The sequence below is a fragment of the Apostichopus japonicus genome, chromosome 22 (assembly GCF_037975245.1).
Source record: "Apostichopus japonicus isolate 1M-3 chromosome 22, ASM3797524v1, whole genome shotgun sequence".
In the NCBI taxonomy this organism is placed as follows: Eukaryota; Metazoa; Echinodermata; class Holothuroidea; order Aspidochirotida; family Stichopodidae; genus Apostichopus; species Apostichopus japonicus.
The window spans coordinates 9,537,931-9,556,523 of NC_092582.1; the positions used below are offsets into that span (position 1 = coordinate 9,537,931).

Genomic DNA, 18,593 nt, shown 5'->3' on the forward strand with positions numbered 1-18,593 from the left:
CCGAAATGATTTTGTTAGACTTGCCAAAAATATACTTGCCTGGGAAGATCATCCTCTACATTGTGAACTGACCTCTCTGTGCAATAATACAAAATACAATTTAAGAAATCCTCAGCTCACTCCAAGTTTTAGAATCACACTTTTTAGAAATTCCTTCATTTACAGAGCTGCACTTTTTACCCAAGAAAGAGTTTTAGAACCCTTGTTATAATCATCTGAAGTATTTTAATATTCAATGGTTTTCTTTAGTATACTTTTTTCTTCCTCAAATTTGACCTCAAACTAATCATTGTAATTATATGTTTCTTTTATGTACTTCTTATCCTATTTATAAATTTATATTTATACTGGAATAAATAAAAAATAAAATGAAAATAGCCCATAGGCATAGGGTACTGCTCTAAACGGTAATTTCGTTAGAGGCAGTCGAGTGAGAGGCAGACGAGGGTAGAAACAAATATCATATAGACTGAGATAAGTGACGGCAGAGTTAGGCCAATTCCTTACAAACATATTGACTCTCAGTAAATTTTTCACTTCATTGCATTCAATTGTGTTTATATCAACGAGATATTAATAAATGTAGTTGACTTTATATAACTCGGGGAATACGAAAACAATCAAATTCAGTATGAGATGTTACTTTCTTAGAGTTTACATATAACATGTGATTTAAATACTGCAGTTTTTCAAAGGAACATTCCATCTGTTCAAATGTTTGGGAAGGAGGTCGGGGAGGAAGGGGGTTAGGGTTTTCTTTCAAGTTCTATTTGTCCTCAAAACTGTTGATTGGAGAAACAAAATACTCTGTAGTAATCTTCCAATCTATAAAAAATTTAGTATCCTTCATCTTAATGATCAGATTAGTGTATAAAGTAAAATTAAACTGCAAACTTGATAGGCAATATATTGTCAACATAATAGCCATGAATATATGTTTATACCATATTCCTTACATTAAGGTTTTCACATGGTTCTAAGAGTGGGAAGAAATGATATCTATAACAAAATTAATCCTAAATTTTGTCATAAGTGTTTTTAGAGATTAATCTGTACAAGTTTGACAGGACAGGAAGTCGAGGTTGAAAACAGTTAATGTTCTTCCATAAATTTCAGTGCCTGGAATGATCACAGATTTGACGATTGGAGATATTGGCCCAACCTTTGCCCTTTTAAAGTGGTCGGCTCCACTAGAAGAAAGAGGAGATATACTAGGGTATAGGATACAGTATACTGTCATCGAAACCTTAAATTCAGGAAAAGGTAAGGAAACTAAATTCTTAATCATGTAACACTAGATTTATGAAAGTGAAAAAATGGGGTGGAAGGGATTTTCCTTGCATGTCTTGTTGTGTCGATTTTCAGAGCTTCCTCGAATTGAATAATAACAGGTGAAATGAGGTTTTTAACATCCTCCTGGTGTTATGATCATCATATTGTCTCTTGATTAATCAAAAAAAAGATGAAGCATGGACATTTTGTGAGGTTAAATGATATAATTAATTGTTGGCTTTCACCCATAATGCTATTTTAGAGGAAGGGGAAAGTGTAATGCGCCATCGTTTGCCTCATTCTTGTTGCCGAAAAAACTTGTTGTTGAATCACAGCAGAACTTGTGAGATTTTACTGACTGTACATCTTCAAATCATTGTTGTTGAAATAATTGTGTATAATCATGATTGTTGTTGAAATATCATGTGTGTATGGTCATGAATCTTAAACAATGTAAGTGGAACTTGATCACTTCTAACAAAGAACTGACTGATTATATTTGATGCTTCTAGTATGTAAATATAGCATTGTTGTTAAGTTTCCAATTCTTTTGAGGTAAAAGCAATTTGAAAAACTTTTAACTGCACTATTTTGGAAAAGAAGCAGAGTTGTGTGTGTTTACAAACCAGTATCTTTTTTTTTGAGTTTGTGGGATAGGAAGTGAAGTGTTTACTTATAAAAGACTACCAGCTGCTTAATTTGATTTTAAATGGCTTTTCATATCATCCTGTGGTTTGTAATTGGATCACCAAAATAGATGTATATCTAGAGAAACCCTGTGGTGCAGTTTCCATGGTGGACAGCTTTTGTGGAGTATAATAGCTTCCCTGGGGGACATGTTAAGGCAAATTATTTGACCCAGTTTATTATGTTAGGTAATAATTAATTGTATCCAATCATGGAGATATAAAAGGTAGTTTATTCTTAATCTGAGAGCTCACAACTTTTCATTATCATGTCAAGATTAAATATACTTAGTCAATAACAAAGATAGGGGAGAAAAATCAGGCAAAGATTCTATCCGCTGAAAATGCTGGAGCAAGGAAGATGTTCGTTAGTTTCAAACGGAGCTTGAAATCAATCTGCTGCACACATAGTATAGCAGCATCCTGTTAACTTCCTGTGAATCATATCACACATATATACTGCACACAACAACACAACACAGATCTCCACGAGAAGACTCGAAGGGAAGTAGTCTCAACGAGCAACAACTCTACGCACGTCGTCACGGTCTTCAGCAAGGAAACCCAATATAACATTACAGGACTGACTTCAGAGACAAACTACTCGTTGACCATCATGGCTCAGACGAGCGCTGGATTCGGAGAGGCTCTCTCTTACTTCTTCTCCACAGGTTAGTTAGTCAAATAAGTTTCATTTTAGGGAAAGATTTATTTATGATTTCCCAGTTAGCTGTTCTGTTGTTGATTAATAACTTTCCATTTGTATATATATATATGTTGTGGTTCAAGGAAGTAATGATAATGAATTCAGTATGTATACAGAACAGTACTATATACATATTCAGAGTTTCATTATTTATATTGTCACATTGGAAAGGGGTGGGGGTTGGAAAGTCACACTCTACGTATGTTTGAAGTAGACTAATGTCTATTATGAATTTTAAGTTTTAAGATTGTACATGCAATAAAGTGCCTAGGTACTGTGATCAATGCATACTGTACCACTCTCTTTGATGCACTCTGAATCTGTCAAAGGAAAGTTTGGATGGACCGTTTGTGCCGAATATAATGTAAAAGAGAAAGGACGGTTGAAATATGAAGATCTTAAGGATGCCCACTAGCCTATCCCGAAACCAAATTTGGCCCACTGATTTCATATCAAGTGGAGCGGTTTTTAATGTGTAGAGAATAGAACCACAATACACCCCATACGTGCATAACGTTCTGCTACGTAAAATGTACGAAACTTTAGGAAAATCACATACTCTTCTCCGATCACTTTGCATATTTTCACAATTTTGCATTCCCGCAGAGGAGAGTTACAATTCTGTTGATGACTCTACATCTACAAATGGAACAGATTCTACTCCAGAGCCTGGAGAACTAGCCAAGGAAGACTGGACACTTCTGGGGCTTCCATTGTAAGTCACTCAACATATTCGATTAATAATATAACAGATAATATTCTAGAAAGGTCTACAAATGGACACATTAAATCGATGTTATACAGCATGAAGGTTGCTATTGCCAATTAATCTTTGACTAAAGAAACCTATTGTTTAAAGGATTATTTGACTAAAAAAAATTGAAGAAATTTTGTTGTTGACTAAAACATCTGACTAAAGAAAATTATCCTTTGACTAAAATCATTCTTTGACTAAATTGATACTGTGAACTAAAGTAGTTAGAAGGATGGACTAAAAAATGTCCCCTCCACCCACCCCTTCCCCTCGCCCTCCCCCTAAGAAATAAAGATGACAAAGCTACAAAAGGTATGGAAGAGAGTAGTTAAACATGTCATAGTTGGTGTAGGTGTGCAATATTATACTGTGTAATTCTAGGTATCATTACAGTCTCAATGTTGTAGTTAATGGCTTGCTAATGATTCTTCAATGAGCCCTGCATGCATGCATGGCCTAATGTTAATTTCCTCCCACTACAACATTCCCTCAATATCACATTACAATAATCAGGATGTGGTTAATTTATGGTCCCATTTTTGTTTCTCCATGTTGCTATTACTGATGAAATTAACTCTGTGAAGATATTTTTTATATGTGCCTTCCTGTTATGGGGAAAATTGTACATGTTGACAATTAGAATGACATAGCTGCTATAAACATGGCATAACCCATACATGGGATTCTACAACATACAAAGAACAGTCACTCATATTTTTGTTTCTTTCAATCATCTTGTGCCAGAATTTTTGTTGTGCATATTTGTAAGTTATCAATAAAGTTTATTGGAAAAGATCAGGTTTGATTGAGCCCACCAACTCTACTGGTTGGCAATATTAATTGGAACAAACTTTCAGGGAGGGGGAAGGGGGTTCCTCTTCCCCTAGCCCATCATTCCAGTGCTATAATCCTATCCTTACATTGTACAGTTTCACTATATGTGTTTGTAAGGGAATTTCTCAATGATAATGGTTATTATTCTTACTTTCTTCATCAGGAATTCCTTTGCCATCTTTACTTCTGCTGTTGGGCTCGCCTTTGTATTCTTCCTATTAGCGGTCTTTTTTGTAACGGCTTGGTGTTCCAGAGCTAGTGGCAAAAAACAAGCAAAGAGCCGTCTTGCTCCACGTAAGTTATCTCGCAGTTTTATTCCTATCATCCATAGAAATGGGGGAAAATATCCCATTTCGTGTAAATTCTAGGACAAACACTGAATATTTTGAAATCTACTCAAAATCTAGAACTTGTGATTTTCTTTGGGGATAAGACTTGTACATGGACTACTATTTTATTGTCACTGTCAAACTGATTCTATTTCCTACAAACAATTTTAAACTATTAAAAAGTAGTTTTGAAATCTAACTGCACATCGTGAAAGCAAGGAAGTCTTTGGTTATTGCCATTTAATGGTTAGATCTGTAAGTATTATTAACACAACAGCCAATGGAAACAAATTATTAAAGGGTTTGTTTCTGTTTCTATTGACCGATCCAGGCCTAGTTAGCCACTTGCAAAGACTATGGAAAATTCAGAAAAATCTCTGGCATTTTTTTTTGAATTACAATGCACATCAGTGACTGTAAAGGCATATTACTATGAGGAACAAACAGCCCAATAATATTTGCTGATAATAAACAGTTTTCTAACAATCATGACCAGATTTATCATGTTAATAAAAATAATAATAATATTTGATTTTTATATAGGGCTGTATTCCAGCGATAGGTCTCAAAGCGCTTAGGCAGACATTATATAATACCTGGTCAATGATATTCCTTTCCCAGAGACAATCCCTTCAGTCGGCTGCAGTTATATACTGCGCCCAAGGACAAGTTACCTCACAGGTACCCATTTAACCCCTGGGTGGAGAAAGGCAATTGAGATACAGCATCTTGCCCAAGGATACAACGGGATGCAGTAGGCAGGAGTAGAACCAGCAATCCTTGGATCACGAGTCCGACGCCTCAGCCAATTGGCCACCAGGCTCATGTTGTCTATATTTGTTCTTAATGTTTATAATTGGCAGAAAACTGAAAGTGCATTTTTTAGTTATGGGGAAATTATTTTGTGTGCATGTTTTTGTTCCTCCATTTCTTTAATGCATTTTATACTATTAACTTTGCCTTCTCTTCGTTTCATTCTCCAGTGATTAGAGACGACCAGTTTGTCCAAATTTCCAGCCAATCTGGAGAAGAAGGTGTGGACAATTATTCTAGAACAGAATCCAGGTACTTTTATATACTATAGTGCTGGGGTGGGTAACCTACAGTCCGTGGACCACATGCAGCACGCCAGTCATTTTTTTGCGGCCTGTGAGATGTCTCAAGAAAAAGAAAAAAAAATCAATCTATTTTACATCTACCCAAAAAAAAAATTCTTCTGTAACCCACATGGATGGACACGATTACATTTGTGTGTTTGTCACGGTAGAAAATATTCTTCACAGACAACTGCCCGAGAGAGAGGGGAAAAAAACATGTTTTATTTCAAATAGAAACCTTATGAACCTCATTCTTGCTGACTCTTATTTCCCGTTTGGTGACAAAATAGTAAGGATGTTCTTTAATGACTTCAGTTTGTTCCTTTTATTCCTTTTATGCTATTCAGTACTAAAATAAAATTTCTTGTTTAAATATAGTTTCATTCAGAAAAGTATGATTGTTGCATGTGATTACATTCACCGACTTAGTAGAAAACTGCCTCAGCCTCCATATGTGGTCTAAAGTGAACAAAAAATCGTTGTGGATCGCCCTATAGCATCCTCCTCCCTCCCCCACCCCACCCCACCCCTACTCGTCCTTTAGATATTTCTGGATATGCTCCTAGTATGATCAGTTGATTGAATTATAAATTCAATCAACCCTCTCCTCTTCCCCCTGTTTCTTTCTTCTCTCCATACCTTGTCTACTAATCCCCTTACATCTATCTCTTTGTGTTCACCGTGCTCATTAACCTGTCTGTATTCTGTATGTGTTTTTGTCCCTTCTGTTTCTGTTACTTGTCATTTAGCCTCTGAAGAAGATCCTGCTAGGATCGAAACGTCAGGCCAACTTACTTTTACAAATTATAAATTCTGTTGTTAAATATTCAAGTTACTGCTGCATGATGGTATAAATCATCTTGATTTCTCTTTTCCAGTAGTCCCACACCCAGCAGTTTTACCGGTGCTCCGACCTCCTCCCGTGTCTTAGATGAGCAGAATTTAATACAGAACAGACCGAGAGCCAGCTCGTCCCCAGCAAGTGCCCAGCTGTCAGTGAGGGCAGTACCCAACCACTACGGAGGAACATCACACTATGGGACTAACCCACGTAAGTCCGCAACTCTGCTTTGCTTTGCATCTCTTTGCGTACTGCTTCTCAGCCTTCAATTGATTAATTCCTGTGGAGAAGTTGACGGGTTAATAAAACAAGATTATGGGTAATTTTCTTCATCTCCAGGTCAATACTACATCTGCATAGGGTTTTTTTTCACGGCGATGATATGCATTTTTTTCAAATTTGGTGGTATTTGATGCCGTCAATGCAATTCAGTTTGGCAGAGTACTTCTTTTTCTATACCATACTTAACTCACCGATTCACAGAGGAAAATGACCTTTTTACAAATAAAGTCATATTTTGATAACATTTTCAAATACAGAGGATCCTTTGAAACGAAGCAAACATTCCATATACATCATCACTTACTGTGGTCATTCCAGGCGGGGGGAGGGAGGGGGGGAAGGGGGGAAGAATCAAGAGTTTAACCAGTTAAAATAGTTACATCCAATCTACCAACTAGTGAGACAAGGTCTTGAACTAACAGCGTGAAATATTGCCTGCCTACCGGAATATCCCTTTCATGCTTGAAACGATGCACAACATACTTGTGTGCTCTTTACTGAATGACATAGCAGAGCCAGTTAGTTCTATCTGTCAAAGTTGATGATTCTCAAACTTATGAATACACATTACAAAGATAGAAATTATAATGTACATTGTAGATCACCAAATGAATAGTAGAGTATTGAATGTTACTGTGAATCAATTCTATCTTTCGGTCCTCCTGTTGGCCCATTGTGCAAATCATATCAGACATATCTACATTTGCAAATAATATCTACGATAACGAATGTAATAAATAATTAGTCGATTGATCACAGAAAATTGACGACTTTTGGATCAGTCCATTGAATTGGTGATCTTGGCATGTAGTCTAGAAAAGATTGCAAATGAATGACAATGGAGTGAAACATATTTGGATTTTTCTATCATAGTTTGCTAATTATATTATTAATTTGTACCATCATTAAAATTACAGCTGTTTTGCTCACAGCAGTTCATTATATTGGTGAGTATGTTCAACACATTAAAAATTGCCCAAATTACCAAATCTTTGCAAAGGACATTTTATTTGCTTTTTGATTTCTCAATATGATTTTGGTTTAAATTTGGCAGCAACATACCATCTCTTTTGGAGCCCTTTTTCCATTTTTTTATTCATACTTTTGCATATTTTGTTTAAGTGGGGAACAGAAAATGCCTTGTCCCAGTAAGTATATTCACAAAGCTACTGCTGTGTTTGGTTGCTTGTATTCACATCAGCTTATCGGTTAGTATCCCAAACTATGCAGAACAAAAACCATTTGCCAAAGAGCGAAGAGCTACTACTAAATTTGGCAGCAACACCATCGCTTTTGGAGCCCTTTGTTTTCATCTTTTTTCATACTTTTGCATATTTTGTTTAAGTCGGGAACAAAAAACCCATTGTCCCAGTAGGTTTATTAACAAAGCTACTGCTATGTCTGGTTGCTTTAGAACACATCAGCTTATCGGTTTATATACCAAACTATACAAACAAAAACCATTTGCCAAAGAGCGAAGAGCTACTACTAAATTTGGCAGCAACACCATCGCTTTTGGAGCCCTTTTTTTCATTTTGTTTCATACTTTTGCATATTTTGTTTAAGTCGGGAACAAAAAACGCATTGTCCCAGTAGGTTTATTCAAAACGCTACTGCTATGTTTGGTTGCTTGAGTTCACATCAGCTTATTGATATATACCAAACTATGCAGAACAAAACCACTTTGCCAAAGAGTGTCTGTAAAAACAGTATAATAATCACTGAATTTCAAATGCTTGGCTGGCATTCCTGTATATTCATTGTCTCGCTACGTTTATCAGTTGAATGATTTGTGCACGCAAGGAGGCTGCCTAATAATACCCTTTTATAAATTGTGCAATGGGTTTCAATACAGATATAGGGACAATTGTTAAAATATAAAGTGAGTAAACAGTCTAGTCTGTTGTTTACCTAACACTTATTTTTGGGCAAATTCACCTGCTAAGCTAGCAAAGCTTATCACTATATTGACACTATTGAGTGGTACAATCATCCCATCGTAATGATTCAAGAGTATTAGGTGCTACCATTCTTGGCTACTGATACAAAACAAATTTCATCACTTTCAACATTTGATATAGGAATTAGTTCCTAAAGTGTGAAATTTGAGGGGAAGGAGGCATTGCCTAGCAAATGAATATGTGATAACAATGCAAAAATTACCCCCCCCCCCCCTATTTTTTCAAATTCAATTGTATTCTTATGGGACAGACACCCTTGTTTTAACTGTAACTTTTTAAATTACAGATTGACTCAAATATCTCCTAGTTCCTTCTGGTTTTGTCAATACATTGGCCTGTGATATCTGTTTAACTACAAACTTTTTCACAAACACTGACTGTTTGTTTTTCCACACTTTATTTACCTTGCTAACGTCCACCAGGACTGTAGGTATAATGTGCATATAAGGCTTTCGTCTAAAGTCCTTGTTATTGCTGCCATGAAGTACCTGTTGGATTCACTGCATTGCACTGTTCAAGCAGAAGGAAGTACAGTATATGATTTATATGTTGTGTTACATATCTATATCATTTGTGTGCAATTTTAGCATAACATTGTCAAATATTGATGCTGCAGGAATTCTTAGAACAGGGAGCGAAAGTCGTTTATGTCGTTCTTATTAACCTGCAAAAGTACAAAATAAATAATCATAATTCATTGGCTGTTTCACTTTCTGTTGCCTTAGTAACATGTTGAGAGTAATAGATGTGTCATAGTAGGCTATTTAGTATCATCATCAAGAGTGACTGGTATATATAGGTACTCTTTACCTGATGTATGAGATGTACTGTATATATATTAGCATCAATACTGTACTAAGTGTGGTAGCATAGGTATTAAACCTGTCCATTATCTTATTGCTAATTGCTATACAAATTGGGCCAATATTGCTATGTTGATACTTGCAAGTTCCATTCACTGAAGTGCACACACACTATTTCCAGTATTTGATGAGATAATAAGCTTCCTAATCCTGAAAACACAAACTGTAAACACTAAATATAAGAAACTGCTAAATATAACTGCTCAACTGCAAACTGCTCAATATAAGAAACAAAGTGATGTGTGTATGGATACCATATATAATTAGCATGATATCAATATTGTGCTGTTGTTGTTGATTAATATAACATTAAGTGTTGACATATGCATAGATGTGCAAGTTGTGATAATTTTACTTCATCATTCAATTACAGGACAAGAAACCAGCAGATCAGCCAGGTCCCTGGATACATCCCCAGACCAATTGGATGATCTTTATCAGAAAGTGAGTACAAAATCAATGTTAAATTTTGTAAAGTGTTATATGACAGAATCTTTCCTGTATTTGTTAAAAATGTTTTGCAAGTCTAGGGAAGGCGTTCAGGGTTAGTGTTTACAATCAACTTTCTCTAGATTTTAAATGGCAAGGTGAAATCACCCCTGTGTTATTTTTTTTACTGACCTCAAATGTATTGTTCTTTTCAGGTGAACAGGACGTCGCGTGGTCCGAGTAGATTCAAGAAGGACAGCTTGGCAGCCATAGCGGCGTTACTTGACCAGGAGGAGAGCGACAATGAAGGGAGACCGCCAGATAGTCCACCATCAGTAGTGATCGCAGATCAAAGGACAATACTGTAAATAACTAAATAAATAACCAAATAAATAAATAACTAAATAGAGTGTGTGTGTATTCAGACAGATCAGAGGCTTAACATTCCACCATGGAGAGAGGAAACAACTCAAAACATAGCAAGCTGTGTTAAAGAGAAGAGAAATACGCCAGTGTGATAATGATGATGATGATGATTTCAAAGGTGACTTTTTACTGCAACAATGTGGCAAATACTTGATCGCTATTTCGTTCTTTTTTGAAAGAACTGAGGAATAGTGCCATGGTCTGCAACCTATGGATTTGCTACCGAATATTTGAGTTGCAAAGGATTTTCGATTGGGTCGCAAGATCGTTTTAGAAATTGAAGGAATATCTAAGTGGAATCATCGTTGTCATGGACACGGTGGCCTTGTGAACCAATCTCAGGATTGTTTTGTGTCTTCTTCAAGCCAAGATAGATGATCTTGTAGCAAGACACCAGAGCCAACCACCATGACATGTGATATGATAATGGTAAATCCAAGGGGGACTGCCGGTCTTATGTACAAGGTCTTCTATAGTGAAATGAGCTTCCAAAGTACAGACTTATCATAGTCCCAAGTGGGTTACTTATGCCTGAATAATCTACCCAACCTTTTGTTGCCTTCAAGCACTGGGCTGAATGTGGTATCATTCCACCGAGAGCAGTATATATTTTTGGAGTATTTTTACAGACATCGGGCTGGTTATTCGAGTGAACCTGATGGGCATGTAGAACAAGTAATAAGAAGGAATTTGAAATGTCAGATAAAAGTAATGGAATATCATGAATTAAAGAATACCCTATTAGTTTGTGATAGGAATAGTGTAGTGAAATTATTTGATTTATACCAATCATCTGTGTCCTTATCATATTTTCTGCTTCCTGTTCTGACTGTTTTTACAGAAATTAAGGCTACCCAACTTACTACCACAAACCGTCAATATATGGAATGAGAATATACGTAAATGTGCATGTACTTAATAGCCAATATCTTAAAGCTAACACAGAAGGCAAATAAGTTGATGTATTGAAATTGTAAATATTGCATTTGTTTACTTATTTATATAAATCAAGATTTTTTTTCTTCTTCTTGCAAATGTTTAATAGATGTGTGCTGTGTTTATTTTTAAAGGAAAGTTTAACCATTGAGTTTTGCATCAAATCATGTTTCTTTATAACCCATTTCTTACATTCCCATTAGTAAATTGTATGCCCTACTGCTTAAGTTTTTGCTCTGATAGAAGCTACGTCATTTTCTCTTTTAACCGTACATGTGTTCACTATGTTATAAAAATTAAAAAAATTGAACATAAATTTGTGGAAACCATGCAATTTAAATGCAGACCACCGTTGATGCTTCCTTGCAAAACATCTTTGTTTATTTATATCCTCTTTCAATTTTCTCACTCCTTGCGATTTGATAAAAGCATTTTTTTGATGAAACACTTGTAATATCTGTATGGACAATAGGCTATTCAATAAACCTGTGCAATTATGCCATTAAATTTTGTACCTGTTAACTTTATTGTATAGAGTTGGTGGGGGTACTGCAGGGTGTGGCAGCATGTGGGATCTTCCTCAAAAAGTTGAAATATCCCCCAGCCCCCCCCCCCACTAAAAGGACGCCCATGCTTACATAGGATGATCTTTAAACAAGATGTCAATGAGGCCTATACCGGATACATATTCATCCATTTATAGTTGTACAAAAGTAGCTATTGGGCCAATGTGGGCTAGGCAGAATTCAATTAAATTGTTACCGGCTGTTAACATTGCAATATCGATGTAATAACTGCTATACGGATATTACATCATTAAACGGTAAAGTGTACAACCTGAGCTTCATGTTGTGTTCATTGTGTAAAGTGGAGACATGTGAGAGCAAAGGAGAGTTGAGAGCATATTTGAGCATATTGCGATTATGGAAGTATTAAATAATTTAATGGTGGGAGATAGTTGAAAGTACCAAACAGACTATATTCAAAGACATGAATCAAGAAAATATACAAAAAACAAAAACTTGTTTAGTTTTCGCTCTCCAACTCTCTCTCTGCATTTCTTACATAGCATATCCTATAAGAAAATACAGGTAGCATATTTTAGGGGTCATATATATTTAGTTGAACCATTTCGATTAGTAATTTCTTAAGTCCGGTATATAATTGTACAGTACAATGGGTAGTTAACACCGCCCTCGGCCCTGATTCAAGTATTGAAATACTTCCACAGCTTATTATGAACAAAGAGCTTTGAGGAATTTACCAAAGCAAGATAGTTTTATTCTAGTTTTGGTAAGTTAACTGGATTTTGAATGTTAGAATCATGATAAAAATATATAGTCAAGTAAAGGTTACATGCCAAATTAATCTATTCTCTAATATAAAGCTATACTCAAGTGGATTTAACCATATCTGATAAACCTTCTCTCGCAGCGCCAACGTATTCGTAACTATTATCGAAATTGAACAGTGAATAACGCGACAGGTAAAATCTCAAACACTTTATCGTCTTAATTCGCTCAGTACAATACATCAACATTCAACGAAGCTACCAGCTCTTGATATAACATTGCGCCGCGTTATAATCTGACTTGAAGGGACATCGTGATGGTTATCAAATCTATACTTTTGTTCAGTTGAAATTTCGTAATTAAAAGCTTTGAAATTTGCACAGAACAGGACCTGAACAAAATTGATCAAGGAAAGAATGCTCTCTGCTTATACCGACCAAAATGCGCCTTTTTCATGTATCATATCTTCGGCCCTCCCTGCAGAGAAATATTACGATTTAGTAATAACATTTGGCAGGTAAAATGAATCTAAATCAATAGTGCTCTCCAAAGTTGAACTTACTTTGTGTTGTATTAGCAGCTGTAAGCCGATTGCTCTTGGTTTACTCAACAAGCATGGCTCCACCTTCTATTCTTAACATCATTTCATTGTCACTACTTATCATCGCCTCTACTGAGGAATCCAGATGTGGAAGAGTTCATCAACCTGTCACAAGCTTAGAGAATCCATGGAACGCGTACTGGAAGAAGAAGGAGAAAAAAAGGTCAAAGGCAAATTACTGCTGCAAGTTGAAAGCATCAAAGTTAGACGGCCTAACGTTTCGAGTCCTAATTATGATTGTCTTGACAGGCAGACCTAAAACAAAGAAAACACGTGTAATAGGCAAATGTTATAGACTGCAGGTTAATTGGAACAATGAAACAATGTAAATAGTGTGTTTACCTAAACTTTTAGTGCCTTGTATAGAACCATGTCTGATAAAGTGTGGCTTGCAATAATTTGACTTTAATTGCCCAACATGAAAACGATTCTTATTGTATACTGCAGACCCCACCAGTCTCAAGTCTCAAATTCTTCATTGTTTCAAAAGTTGCAAAATAGTAGCACCATTTTGCATCTACCAACTTACCATATACCAAAATGGACGACGATTTAACATTATAGCCCCCACCTCCCCGCCAGTACTGAAAGTACTCGCCCGGCTCTGTACTAGAATTTTAGAATGGCAAATAATGGTATATGTAGCACTGTTGGACTATAAATTGCCAGGATACCTTAAGGCTGCGATCAATAAAGAGGCTGGTAATGTTTCTATCATCATTGTAGATGTAACTATTACCTTTTTCTTTCTATTCTTAAGTTTTTCTCTCTTTTTTTTGGGGGGGGGGGGGGGAGTCTCCTACTTTGTTAAGCCTTACAGGCTTTATAGGAGACTTCCCGTCACACTGTAAATTGTGATGAAACAAATAAATATACAAATACAAATAGCCATTCCGATTTCCGACACGTACAACTAATACAACTTTCATCAGGCTGCGGAACTCGAGATTTAATGATCTGTATTCAGGTGCGTATCCAGGGGGGGGGGGCGTTGGGGGCGCGCGCCCCCCGGGTAAGGAAAAGAGGAGAGAAAAAAAGAGAAGAAAAAAGGGAAAAGGAGGGGTGAAAAAGAAAAGGAGGATAGGAAGGAAGGGAAAAGAAAAAGAAAAAAGAGAGAAAAAGGAGAAAAGGAGGGAGTAGAAGATAACCAAGGCCTCGGGAAGAGAAAGAGGAACAGTCATAGTTAAAGCGCTGATCCCTATTATATACACAGGGTAGCCAGTGACAGATCAAGGATTACGGAGGGGGTGTGCGCCTCACCCTACCCCTTACACCAACAACTCCATTTTGACGTTTCTATTTTTCCTCTCTCACTAGTGTATCTATATAAATACTATATATGGTCTATCATAACGCGTGTGTGTGTGTATGGACGCCTTAAACAATTGTACAATTGTGCTATATGGAACCAACTGTGGCTGGTCTTGAACTCGACCGAGTCGAGTTCAAGAACATGACGCATTTCGGGAAGGGGGCGACCGCCCCACCCCCCCCCCCCCCACCCGAGCAAATTTTCTTTATGACATCGCTAGTAATTTCAAAATATACAATGCTTAGATGCAACTTACAAGGCCTGGAAAGTGTCATTTCCAGCGATCTGGGAGGCATTTTCGGCCAAAATTTTTAATGTACGCTTCGCGCCAACTCATGGTGGCGCTTCGCTTAGATATTTTGCCTACAGGCTTCGCCCCTCCCTTGGCAATTACTCGCAACACGCCTGTTCGAATTTGTAAAGCAAAGAGCATATATAACATCATATCAGTGAGCAATGCATGCATGTTCCACGATGAACAGCCTCAAAAACTGTCTATGTGTGTAGTCAAAGGCGTAGGAGCCCAATTGGATTTGGGGGCTGTAATGACTTGCCCGAAAAAAAAGCCCAAATTTTTCACGCGCGAAGCGCGCGTTCAACATACCGATGCCAATATCATATAAGCAAGCATCGGTTATTACATTGCATGGCATAGTGTACCTTACGGTCCGTGAAAGTTGCACATTATACCGCCGGATGCTAATGTAAGCAACGAAATGTCTTATGTAGATGGAGAAAAAGCATACAGATCCATTTATGTCAAAACTCTCTTTTACAGTAGTAATGTCGGCCAAGCTTAGACCTTTATTTTAATTACCAAGGAGATCATTTTTAAGCTATTCATTGCTATTTATTTTTCTTTCAGTAGGTGCCCGAAAAAGTGGGAAAAAATTTGGTTGCGGGGGGGGGGGGGGTGGGGCTGCAGCCCCCGCCTCCTACGGGACCTACGCCTATGTGTGTAGTGTTCGGTTTCGATATACCTGATATTGGAAATATCTGCTATTTTTCGTTTCCTTCAACCAAGTTTTATAATAGCCATTATAAGAGGTTTTAATATTTCTACACCAATAAATTAACTGTGTCTGAATTTTCGAAAATTTTCTCACCAACATTCTTCATCATACTTTCCTCTACTCGTGCAATTTTGACCTGTCTGTTAGGGGTTCAAGGAGGTTTTTCTATATTGGTTGTCAATAGATTGAATTTTGTGCAACATTATGGGTATGTTTTCAAGTGATTTTATTCACGAGAAATGTGAATTTTCAAATTCTCAATAAATAATGGGCTTAAAACCTTAAAAAGTGGGGCTTTCGGATATTGTGGGCCGTGACGTAGAACCACTTACAAAAGCAATGATCCATAGGACATGCAATGAGGTCGAACATGGTGTGTGACTGGTGACAATCTTCAAAAAGGTTATGGATGGAAAAAAAAACTTTGGGGAAATACTTGGTTATCAGACAAAAGTGTACATCTGGTTGGTCATTTTCAAGCCCGATAAGTGCCATTTCCGGTGATCTGGGGGGTATCAAAGCCAGAAATTTTCTTGTACGCTCCGCGCCAACCGATGGTGGCGCTCCGCTTAGATAGTACTTCGCGCCCCCCGGGTTAGAAAATCCTGGATACGCGCCTGTGTATAAGTGAAACTAATTAGCCCTGCCACATTCATTTATGAACATTAGATGTTTAACGGGAAATTACTAAAATGCTAAAAGCTATGATTGACAGAAGCTGAATGATAGCAAAACTGTTTATTAACATATCAAAAGTAATGTTGCTCATGCATATATTCAACATGTAAAATGCACTGTAATTAGTTGGTGAAAATGTGACGATGTATTTTGATTTTAACAAGAGAATGCTGCTCTAATCTTCAGTGTTTTAAAATATACCGTATTGATCAACTGATTGCACATGAATACCTTTAACCATTCCCACCCCCACCAGACCTTAATAGAGTGTGACTGGTTCCCCACGCAACATATGACAAGCGATCGAGGGGCTTCCTTATAGACGAAGATGGAGTGCCCCTTACTTTGACAGACAGCTAAATGACTGAAGAAAAGATGAATATTAATTTGTGTAATTTAGGAGTACAAACAATGCATATAGGTACTATATACTGCAGCTAGGCAGGACTACACGTAGGGCCCTCAAAAGTATTGGTTACCGTGGCGTAGTTTATGGAAGTATAGGCTACACAGTATATATGCCCGTATAAGCATATTACAATTATCGTTCTTAAAATGAACGGTGGGCACGGGGACACCACACGTACTAGTTAAATATGCTAATTATGACTGATTACTTACATGCTGGATACATGCAGCCTGGTTTCAAACTTTAGACTGTACGCATCATGCAACGATTAAGCCAACTCGAACCATGGTCCATTCGATAAAAAATCCGTGTCAAAAATCTATTGGGTGTATACAGGCACATTGCCAGGCTGTGTTCCCCCAGTGCAGAGTACCCCCCCCCCCCGTGCCATCAGTTGTACACTAGTTATAATACAAGACACGAGTTTTGTGTCCGTCCTTAGTTAAATTGTTGGTCCCCATCCTTAATATCCCTGGCTACGTGCATTGTAGGCAAATATAGCCTGGTTTATACCACGTAAAGTGTATTGCTGTATATATGGCAATGTTAACGATGATACAGACAGTCTGGCTGGATAAAATTGTAAAACAGGTGATCGTTAACTGATCGGATTTATTTCAATAGATTCGTAACATTGTTTGGGAGGTGTCTTAAATAACTCTCTATTCAATCTCATACGGACACTATAGACAATAAAGACACAATAATTCGAAGCTAATTTGAATATCAAATGATATTAGAACACCGGTGATTCTAACGGCCTTCGCTAAGATGTCAAAAATCATTGAATCTTGGTAGTGTCTGCAAGCTTAACTTGACTACTAGTTAAAAAGTATAAGAAATTTAAATATCAATGAAACAACAATTTAGGACTCATGCATATCACATTGCAAACTGAAACCAAGGGCGGCGGAACCGGGGGGGCACAGGGGGCACGTGCCCCCCCACTTTTCCTCAGGTTAAAAATGTGCCCTTTTTCTACATAAAAATTGAGGTGTCTCAAGTTAGCAAGAGGCTAGGGAGCCACAATGAACACTCGGGAAGGGCCGTTTCCGGCCATCTGAGGGGTTTGTAAAACCAAAAATTTTCTTGTACGCTCCGCGCCAACCGATGGTGGCGCTCCGCTCAGATAGTCGTGCATACAACTTTGCAAATCCAGGCTAAGCCCGTGACTTTCAATGAATTTCTGTGGGTCAAACTCAAAGCTATTTCGAATGGAAAAAATTTGTTAAGAAATTAACAAGAAATAAACTCTAATTCGGAAGATTCCTACATTAGCAATTAGCATGATTTCGCCTCATTTTGTCTCAAAAGAAAACTTGTTCCTTGTTTCCCAATTTGCACATTGGATATTGCAGTGCTAGTATGCATATTTTCCTTGAGAGGGGGGGGGGGGGGGGGCGTTGATGGAGTGATGTGTGTACACAAATAAGATAATACAATAAGAGTTGTAAAGGGTACTAAATATAAGGCTGCATCAGTGCAATCGAATTTCTGCAAAGTGCCCTTTGATGTCGGTGCCCCCCCAGATTAAAAGTGCTTCCGCCGCCCCTGACTGAAACACCCTCCATGAACGGAGCAATTGACCACGGGCTCATGATACGTTTCGGATGCACATCGCCCGCAATGACCAAAACAGCACTTTTCTTTTCACCACTGGAGTGTTAGCTCAGTGGTTAACGCCGGTGCCTCTCAATCATAAGGTCCCCGGTTCGAGTCACACCTAGATTAATGTATGTCGTCCAGTTACAGAGTTGTTGACAATTAACAATTCATAATCATGGACGTTAAATATGAATGTGAGAGACTGACTTCGGTCAGCTTTGCGGCTTTGATAAGCCAATGAGGCTTCTTCGCGAGTTCCTGCTTGCA

The 18,593-nt window shown here is 37.4% G+C and overlaps 1 protein-coding gene and 2 long non-coding RNA genes across 5 annotated transcripts in view; 1 reads left to right on the forward strand and 2 right to left on the reverse strand.

Moving 5' to 3' along the window:
• LOC139963366 (contactin-1-like) overlaps positions 1-11,923 on the forward strand; it is a 56,612-nt gene extending 44,689 nt beyond the window's left edge. The window contains exons 23-31 of one of the 3 annotated variants that reach the window (XM_071964047.1): positions 1,117-1,263; positions 2,441-2,629; positions 3,271-3,379; positions 4,416-4,546; positions 5,565-5,646; positions 6,560-6,729; positions 7,719-7,748; positions 9,999-10,069; positions 10,270-11,923. In XM_071964047.1, coding sequence (XP_071820148.1) covers positions 1,117-1,263; positions 2,441-2,629; positions 3,271-3,379; positions 4,416-4,546; positions 5,565-5,646; positions 6,560-6,729; positions 7,719-7,748; positions 9,999-10,069; positions 10,270-10,422 — 1,082 coding nt within the window. In that variant the 3' untranslated portion in view covers positions 10,423-11,923. Of the gene's footprint in view, positions 1-1,116; positions 1,264-2,440; positions 2,630-3,270; positions 3,380-4,415; positions 4,547-5,564; positions 5,647-6,556; positions 6,730-7,718; positions 7,749-9,998; positions 10,070-10,269 lie in introns of all 3 variants that reach the window. The other 2 variants (XM_071964046.1, XM_071964049.1) reach the window with 2 other exon arrangements.
• Positions 6,660-10,386, reverse strand: LOC139963370 (uncharacterized). Its single transcript, XR_011791573.1, has 3 exons — positions 10,247-10,386; positions 9,167-9,272; positions 6,660-6,799 (listed from the first exon to the last, which is right to left on the reverse strand). It is a non-coding gene; the product is annotated as an uncharacterized lncRNA (long non-coding RNA).
• On the reverse strand, positions 11,494-17,616 carry LOC139963371 (uncharacterized). Its single transcript, XR_011791574.1, has 2 exons — positions 16,934-17,616; positions 11,494-13,448 (listed from the first exon to the last, which is right to left on the reverse strand). It is a non-coding gene; the product is annotated as an uncharacterized lncRNA (long non-coding RNA).
• Between the last annotated feature and the right edge of the window lie 977 nt (positions 17,617-18,593).